Source organism: Trichechus manatus, unplaced genomic scaffold, assembly GCF_000243295.1.
Source record: "Trichechus manatus latirostris isolate Lorelei unplaced genomic scaffold, TriManLat1.0 scaffold00185, whole genome shotgun sequence".
In the NCBI taxonomy this organism is placed as follows: Eukaryota; Metazoa; Chordata; class Mammalia; order Sirenia; family Trichechidae; genus Trichechus; species Trichechus manatus.
Window position 1 is genome coordinate 3,201,890 of NW_004444121.1, and position 9,101 is coordinate 3,210,990.

At 63.9% G+C, this 9,101-nt stretch overlaps 1 protein-coding gene across 1 annotated transcript in view; it reads left to right on the forward strand.

The window, feature by feature from the left end:
* The window catches only part of ADGRB1 (adhesion G protein-coupled receptor B1), an 80,185-nt gene that overhangs the window by 45,705 nt on the left and 25,379 nt on the right, over window positions 1-9,101 (forward strand). The window contains exons 22-24 of the mRNA XM_012558762.1: window positions 4,094-4,245; window positions 6,545-6,648; window positions 8,495-8,597. Coding sequence (XP_012414216.1) covers window positions 4,094-4,245; window positions 6,545-6,648; window positions 8,495-8,597 — 359 coding nt within the window. The remainder of the gene's footprint in view (window positions 1-4,093; window positions 4,246-6,544; window positions 6,649-8,494; window positions 8,598-9,101) is intronic.

Genomic DNA, 9,101 nt, shown 5'->3' on the forward strand with positions numbered 1-9,101 from the left:
GCGGCTGGCCGGTGCGAGGAGGGACCCTGGCCACGGGAAGAACCTGTCCCGTTTTGGAGGGGTCGGTGCGCCCAGCAGCTGCCCATGGCCGGTGGCAGTGGCTGGACCCCTGGAAAAGGGTGGGTGGGAGCTGGCCGAGCAATGTGGAGTTGGGGGACAGGACCAGGATCCCGCAGAGTGACTGTCAGGTGGGTCCCCGTCTCCCCCAGCCAGTCCCACTTTTCTCAGGACCTGCAGCCCCGGCCCTTGGAGGGAGCTGGTCCTCAGGGGGGAGGCTGGGCCCTGAGGCCCTGGGGCCAGGAGGACAGCATGCAGGGCCACCATCCCATCACCTGCTCTGTGACCCCTTGCGGCGTAGAGGAGCTGGCTACTTTTCTAGGAGCTCTTTCTCACCCAGCCCAAGTGGAGCCTGGTCTGGGACGGGGTCGTGTCCTCAGATAGGGGCCTTGGGGTGGCCGAGGCTGCTGGGCCTGGTCCAGGTCAGCTGCCCTCCCCAGGAAGGCCCCGTTATCTCAGGGGCCTCCTTTTTGTTCCCGTGATTCTTGTGGGGGCTGCTGGTTTCTATGGTGACGGCATGAGGGCCAGCTCGCTGCCTGGGGCACTGGGTGCTGGGTTCAGTCCACTGGTGCTGTGAGCCCCCTTGCCCAGGGCCGAACTGCCCGCAGTGGAAGCCTGGTCACTGGGCTGGGCAGGCCTTCACTGGCCCATGGGGGAGGGAAGGGCCGGGGGTCTTGGCTCACTGAGCTCTTCCGCCCAGAGCTGGTGTGGAGGCCACATGGGCAGCAGGTGGGGAGGGCACACGGAGGGTCGTTGCCGCCAGAATTACAACCACACTGCTCCGGGCATGTGGGGTCCTTGGCCCTCGTACGAGGGGGTGGTGAGCGGAAGGCCGCTCCAGGCCTCTCTGAGGACAAGCCCCTACAGCCTCACCGGGAGGGCGGGTCCTGGCCGTCTCCCACCTGGCCGAGCCTTGGGAGGCCTGGCGTAGAGCGCGTGTTCAGCCAGAGGCCCTGGGGTGGATGGGGGGCTGTTGCTCGGGACTCTCCAGAATTGAGGGGCTTGGATGCTGAGGGGACCCCTCAGGGAAGATCAGGCACCCTGAGAGGTGCCTCAGGTTGGGGAAACTGAGGCAGACAGGTACAGACTGCATCCTTAGAGGGCTCGAGGCTTTGCTTAGCTGGGCGAGTTGGGGCGCCCCATGCCGGCCTGACCCATCTGTGTCAGCATTCTCAAAGGCAGGACAGGGCAGCCAAGGCCGAGAGAACGGGGGCTCCCCACAGCCACAGGGCCACCCACTCTGGGGGGACGAGGGAGGGGCTGGCTTGCTGAGTCTTGGCTTCCCCGTCTGTAAGAGAAGGTGACTGCCTGCCCCCGTGGCCCCCGGGGGGGGGGGGCTCAGAGCAGGGAGCAGGGATCACATTGCCTCCTGCCATGATCACCCTGCCCTTAGGGCCCCATGCCCCTCCTCTCCTTGCCTCCAGTCCCTGCCGGCTCCAGCCCCTGTGAGAGGTAGCTAGGTGACCCGAGTCCCAGAGTGGGCGTGGACGGAGAGGAAAGGGGAGCGCCCAGCACTGACTGCTCATCTGTCCTGGTGTGCTGACCCCTCTGAGTGTGGGGGCATGACAGATGAATTCTCAGACAGGTCCAGGGCACCCAGGCTGGAAGGACAGGCTGAGGGAGGGTGCTCAGGGGGCACACAGCAGCTCCTTCTCCCTGCTGGGGGTGACTTGCAGAGAGGTCCTCAAGGAGATCTGGAGGGGGCTCTGAGGGGTGAGTAGGAGTTCAGTAGCCAAGCTCTGTGGGGAGAAGCGACACTTCTTCCAAGGAGAGTTGAGCAGAGAAGCTGCTAGGGAAGCGGGAGAGGGCATGTGGTTTTAGGGGGCCTGGGGGGCAGGAAAAAGTGGGGCATGGGCTGCTGGCCTGGCTTGGGTCAGGGGCAGAGCTTGATGTTCACTCTGAGGACGGTGGGGAGTCATGGTAGAGACTGGAGTGAGGGGCAGCCAGGGGGTGGATGGGAACGGGGTTCTGGAGGGGTCCCAGCAGGTGCAGAGGCAGAGCAGCACAGCCGGCAGGCAGGGAGGGGGCCCAAGGTGAGCAGGGCCAGGCACAAGGAGACTTGGGTGCTGCCTGCTTTGGCCCCGTGGTGGCCGGATGGGCGCGCTGGGAGTGTGGTGCAGGTCAGAGCTGTCTGTGTGGAAGGCTGCTGCAGGGCACCCCAGGGCTATGGAGTGGATCTCAAGGACCTGGAGTCCAGACAAGGGCCCAAGATGGCTGTTGCTGTGGGGTGCTGTGGAGGGATGAGATCCTGGGCAAGGGGCATGGAACAAGGAAGATGAGACCCAGGTATCCCCTCAGGAGCTGGGCACGGCACCAGGCAGGCAGGGTATAGATCTGCTGTACTGCTGCCAGGCCCACAGACTCAGGAAGGTTAGGTAATCCTCTGAGTCACACCTGTCTCAGAGCTGTGGTGGAGATTCGACTAGGTGACGTATTTACAGCCTAGCAGCCTTGTAGTAAACAGTCTGTAGAGGACAGTTGTTATTCTTTCTGTGCTGTGCTGAAACTCTTCGTGGTCTGATGGGGGTCAGGACACAGTGAGTGATGGATCAGGGCTTAGCATATGACTAGAGTCAGGCTTCAGTGTGTGACCAGGGTCAGGGCTCAGAGTGTGACCAGAGTCAGGGCTCAAAGTGTGGTCAGGGACAGGGGCTCAGTGTGTAACCAGGTCAGAGCTTAAAGTGTGAGCAGGGTCAGGGGTCAGGGCTCAGTGTGTAACCATGGTCAGGGCTCAGAGTGTGACCAGGGTCAGGACTCAGTGTTATTGGGATCAGGGATCAGTGTATGGCCTAGGTCAGGGCTTTGTGTGATCTAGGTCAGGGCTCAGAGTGTGACCAGGGTCAGGGCTCTGAGTGTGGTCAGGGACAGGGGCTCAGTGCGTAACCAGGGTCAGGGCTCAGCGTGTGACCAGGGTCAGGGCTCAGAGTGTGACCAGGGTCAGGGCTCAGGGTGTGACCAGGGTCGGGGCTCAGCGTGTGACCAGGGTCGGGGCTCAGGGTGTGACCAGGGTCGGGGCTCAGGGTGTGACCAGGGTCGGGGCTCAGGGTGTGACCAGGGTTGGGGCTCAGGGTGTGACCAGGGTTCGGGCTCAGTGTGTGACCAGGGTGTGGTCCGGTTCAGGGCTCAAAGCAGGATGAAGCCTCAGCTAGTGACCAGGATCAAGACTCGGAGTATGACTGGGATCAGAGATAAGTGTTTCATCTGGTCAGGGCTCAATCTATGACTGGGATCAAGGCTCAGTCTTGTGAGCATTTGGGAGCATGGATGGTGTTGAAGCAATGACAGGACAAAGCTGGCAGTTTAGGGAGGAAATTAGGTTTTAGGGTGCATAGGGTGTGTAGAGAGTTCAGGAGAAGACAGGGTGGGGGCTCACGTGGTCGAAACTGACAATGGCCACGTAAACGGCAAACAGGAATAGCCGTGGGGGAGGGGATGAGTACCCTGGAGAGGATCAGAGAGGTGAGGGGCAGAGAGATGAGGGCTGGTTCAGACTGGGGGGTTGGGGCGTCTAAGCTGCAAGGAGAGTCTGCCATGTGAAGGTCGGGGAAGAGCATTGGGCAGAGTGACCAGCGTGTGCAAAGGTCCTGGGGCAGCCCTGAGCTTGGCGGGGAGCTGGCCTCCTGCAGGAGGCTGGCCTGGTGCAGCCTGCTTGGCCTGACGAGGGGCCAGCCTCGCCCTGCAGGTCTCTAGCCCGACCCTCCTAGCAATGCCTGGAGTCCCTGGCACCCTGCCTCCCACACCACCTGTCTCCTGTCCACACCACCCAGAATCTGCCGACTGGGGCTGTCAGGAGTGAGGGATGAGCCAGGTGGGGAGAAGGAGGGAGCGGGCGAGCAGGCAGTCGCAGGCTGCCAGGCCTGATGAGGGCAGACGGAGGCAGGTGGTGCACAGGGCAGGGCAGGAGCTGGCCCGGAGCGGGCGTGAGCCACTTACCCGGCCACCCGTGACCTGCGTGCGTGGCGGGCTGTGGGCTGGGCCCAGCATCCTGGAGATGGTTACTGGGGTCATCCTGACCTCCACCAGCCTTGGCCCTCAGTTTCTCCATTGGAAAAACTGCATGGCAATGTGCTCTGGGGCTCGGTACTCCAGGCCCTGCTGGACCCCAGCTGCAGAGGGATTGCCCAGAGCCGAGTGCCCGAGGACGCGGCGGCATCCCCACACGTGGCACGCATTGCCAGGGCTTACAAAGTGTGTTGTGGGTGGCTGAGGTGCTTGTGGGCGAGGCTACTTTCTCCTACGAAGCCCCAGTGGCCTGGGCTAATCCAAGACATCTGCCTGGAGGAGGCAGCTTTAGAGCTGAGCATGGCGGTGGGTTGCAGGACTTCCAGAGATGAAGAGAAGCTCAGCAGCTGGCGTCCAGAGGATTCTGCCTGAACAGAGGCACTGGACCTGGCAGGCGTGAGGAGCCAGCTTGGCACTGGGGCAGGAGAGCGGGTTGGGGTGCAAGCCCACAACCTCACGTGGAAGAGGGGTGAGGCAGCAGGGGCGGAAGAGGAGAGCCGGGGCATGGGGTGGGTGGCGGAGATGGTAGGCAGGCCGAGGGAGATCCTCACACAGGAGGGACCCCGGCCAGTGGGGGCTCGGTGGTCACACTGTGACCTGGGAGCAGAGGTGTGGTGGGTCACCAGGCAGTTAGACCAGTGGGGAGGCCCATGCCCAGGGGTGCTGTGGGCTGGCGAGCAAGGAGATGCCATGAGCACAGGTGGCCCAAGAAGGCAAGAGGACAGCTGACCCCAGCTCACCTGGGGAACCAGGGCCCAGGACGGGGGAGGCACTGCATGAGGTCACCCCTTGAATTTAGGGTCGAGCTAGTCCTCAGAAGAGGACTCAGCCTCCCCCGCACCGGGGCGCCTGCTTGGACTGGACCGTGGTACCCACGTGTGCTCCTTTGGACAGTACCACTGACCGTGCGCCCAAGCTGGCCTGGCCTGGCAGGGTCACAAGGTGCAGAGCCCATCAGCTGCAGGCCAGACACTCACTGCTGGCAGTGGGACCTAGGCTGGGACAGGGTGATAGCCAGAAGGATCTGGGGATCAGGAAGGGCTTCCTAGAGGAGGTGGTGGCAGGAACAGACACTCCCAGCAGTGGGACCTGGGCTGGGACGGTGACAGCCAGAGGGGCCTGGGGATCAGGAAGGGCTTCCTGGAGGAGGTGGTGGCAGGAACACTCATTCCCAGCAGTGGGACCTGGGCTGGGACAGGCTGACACCCAGAGGGGCCTGGGGATCAGGAAGGGCTTCCTGGAGGAGGTGGTGGTAGGAACAGCATGCGTGTGGATGGGAGCACAGCGCAATGTGGGCACGTGGTACTGTCGGCATGGTGGAAGGGCGGAGAGAGCCCAGGCCGGGTTGGTGGGGGCAGTGGTGCCGGGGGAACCATCCCTAAGGGCCAGGCTCAGAGCTGGGGGTGGGGGTGTAGAGACACTGAGGGGATGAGCAGCCCCACTGGAGACCCAGGGGTCAGTGAGGGTCTGCAGGGCTGTTTTGTGGGGTGTCAGGTGAGCTTGGGGTGGGCGAGCCCTAAGAAGCCCCTCCTTTTCCAGGCCTTGCCCTCTAGACCCCTCTCCGACGTACTTTCTCCCCCTCCCAGAGCTGCTGGCTGGGGGCTCAGAGCTGTCTCACCTTGGTCCTCTCTGAGCTCTGGGCGGTGGCGTGCCTCCCTGTGAGGTGACACAGTGGGGGCCGGTGACATGGGGCATGACCATGCAGCTGCTAAGGGTCCCACATCAGCCCATGAGCAAGGACTTGTGAGTGCTGTGGGTGGGGAGCCGCCCCGGCAGGGTCTGAGGTCCCAGTGGCCAGAAAGCAGCAGCCGTGGATGGGCGGGGCTCCAGGTTTGGGAGCAGCAAAGGCCCCGAGGTCCCAAGGTGGGATGGGGGAGGGGACAGCCTTGTGAGGGGGCAGGGGACTCGAAGGCCAACTTTGAGCAGGGGAGGGTGGTGCCACCGTGTCAGACAGGAGTCCCAGGTGGGGGGCAGAGGGGGACAGCTAGAGGGTGGAGGGAGTGTGCAGGTAAGGGGAGGACCTGCTGGCACGGGGGTGGGGGGTCAGTGCAGAACGGGCAGGCACTGGGTTGGGGGCACCACGCGGGGGACTGTGGGAGGAGCAGGTGGGGGCAACCCAAGGTGTGGAGGGGGAGTGGAGTTTGAGGTGCCAGTTAGATGCCCCGGAGCTGGAGCTGGAGCTGGAGCTGGGGCTGGGGCTGGGGCTGGGGGGTGTCTCGGGGAGGGGGGAGGGTCAGCTCCGCCACCACCCCGTAGGGGGTGCCTAGCAGAGCCCAGTGCCCCCGTCTGTGACACAGGGAGAACCCTTCCCTGGAATGGTGGAGGTCGTTGAGGGGGAGGCTGAGCACAGGCTAGGGGGACACGGGAGGGACCGAGGGGGCTGCTGGGCCTGGGGGCTGAGGGGAGAGGGGCTGGTAAGGTGGAACCGCCTGGGGTCCCTGCCCTCACCTGTGATCTCCCACGCCCGCGGCGGCCGGACCCGCAGAACATGGAGAAGGCGGCCGTGCCATCGGTGGCGCTCATCGTGGGCTGCGGCGTGTCCTCGCTCACACTGCTCATGCTTGTCATCATCTACGTCTCTGTGTGGAGGTGGGTGCCGGCCGGCGGGGTCCCGGGAGGGGCGGCGGCTCAGGAGCGGCCCGCTCGGCCGGGTGCTTCCTCTTCGTCGGCACCGCTGCCCCCACCCCGCCCACCATCATCATGGACGGTGCCACCCCCCACCGTCCCCCGGCACTCTATGACCCCCTCCTCACCAGTGCCCCGGCTACCCTCCCGGTCTCTCTGCCGCGCCCCTCTCCCTCTCCCATAACCCCGTCTGCCCCTGTCCAGGGCTCCTGGTGGTGGTCACCTATGATGCTGAGCGACACTGATGGGGCGGGGGCAGACAGATTATCTGCAGGGACAGGGTGGACACAGACCACGCCTTCTCCCCCTGCCCGCTAAGCATATTCCCCGGTGGTTGCCAGCCCATGCCCACCGCCCAGCAAGCTGAGCCGCCTTCAGCGTGCCTGCCGGCACCCGCACAGTCAGGCGCAGTGGGGAGTGGGGCGCGGTTGCCCTGTCTGACTTCCTGGGCCCGTGGTCTCTGCCCTATGCGCCCTTCCCCTGAGGCTGCAGGTGACCACCCCAGGGCTCCCTATCCACCCGCCTGCGTGGGGCTGCACCCAGCAGATGTGAGGAAGCAGGCGAGAGGACTTGTGTCTGAGCCAGTGAGGAACTGGCGGGGAGGGGGGTGACGGGCTTGTGAGCGTGTGTCCAAGTGCCCAGCAGCATGGCTCCAGTGGGCGTGAGGGTGCATCCCCGAGTAAGAGCCGAGTACACGCATGTGCTGGTGGGCGTCCCATCTCCCTGCCCCACTCCATGCCCTTTGGGACACGGTTTGGGACAGGGAGGTAAGTCCAAGGTCACCCTGCCGAGGCACCCACCCACTGGGGCCAAGCTGCGACTCCCAGTGTGGCCAGATGGACGTGCTGCCACCATGCCTGGCTGCCCCGGGCAGCACCATGTCAGCCGATCATCGGAACTGACGGCTTGCAGCTCCCCAAGGTCGGGTGAGAGGTCGATGTGCCCGGCATGGGGAGGGGCCGTTTTGTGAGTGCCCGCGGCCATGAGCAGTAGGCTCCACTCACCCTTCTGTGCCCCGAGGGCAGAGGCCCCTGACGGTCAGCTGACCTGGCCTGGAAATGTCAGCACCAGTGCCCCACCCGCCCGCCGGAGCTCTGGAGTTGGGATGGGGTACAGTTGGGTGAAAGCCGGGAGCAGGCAGAAAGTGAAACCCAGGATCAAGCTGTGTCCCAAGGGTGGAGTGAGAGGGAGAATATTTGCACGCAAAGGGGGGGCCTTTCCGAGGATGAGCCATCCCAGCCGGAGGGGACAGCTGTGCTCAGGGGCTCCCTGGTGCCTTCCTTGGTACCTGACTGTGTGCCGTGATTTGGTGTGTGGTGGAGTGGAGGTGACAGATGGTGGCGGTGATGGTGCTGATGGTGGTGGTGGTGTCGTGGTGGTGGTGGTGATGGCAGCAGTTGTGATGATGCCGGTGGTGGTGATAGAAGTGGTGGCAGTGGTGATGGTAGCGATGACGGTGATAATGGTGGTGGTGATGATCGTGACGGAGGTGATGGCGGTAGTGGTGGTGACAGAGTTGTTGGAGGTGGTGACAGTAATTTTGGTTGTAGAGGTGTTGGAGAAGGCGATGGGAGTGATGATAATGGTGCTGGTGGTGATAATGGTGCTGGTGGTGATGGTGGTAGTTGTGATGATGCCAGGGGTGGTGGTAGGGATGCTGGAGGCGGTGACAGTAATGATGATGATGGTGGAGGTGGTAGAGACTGCAGGGAGGGGCTGGGACCCTGGTCTCGGTGCTGGCCACAGGCCCCCAGTTCCTGCGAAGACGAGGCCTTTGGGGCGCTGACTGCAGGCCGCCACCCTCGCACAGGTACATCCGCTCGGAGCGATCTGTCATCCTCATCAACTTCTGCCTGTCCATCATCTCCTCCAACGCTCTCATCCTCATTGGGCAGACCCAGACCCGCAACAAGGTAGGCGGCCTTCTGCTGTGCCGTACATATCCCAGCATCCCGGTGGGCTTGGGTGGACCCCCAGCAGGGCCTGGACCTGGGATTGATGGGGAGCTCGGGCTGGGAGGAGGCCGCCCAGAGCCACCAGTGCAGCCTTCAGCGCGACTGTAACCAGGGCCCCTTGCCCCCTTGGGCTGTCGCAGACCCCTGGCCTTGTGGGGCCGTGGGGACTTGAGTCCTGGACTCTGTGGCTGGCTAGCCCTTTGAGGTCAGCCAGCTCTAGCTCCCTGTGGCCCACCATGGAGGCTGGATCAGGGCAGGGGCACACCTTCCTGAGACTGACTTACACTGCGTGGCCTTTTCTCCTGAGCCCCTTGTGGCCTGCCACCTGCTCTGGCACCAGGACCCCAGGCTCCCATGTCCATCTCTCCCCTGTTCACCCCTGCCAGGCTTTGAATGAAGCAGGACGGACATAGTCCCTCAGCCGGCCCTCCCCGAGGTGCCCCCACCCATGCCCCCCACTCT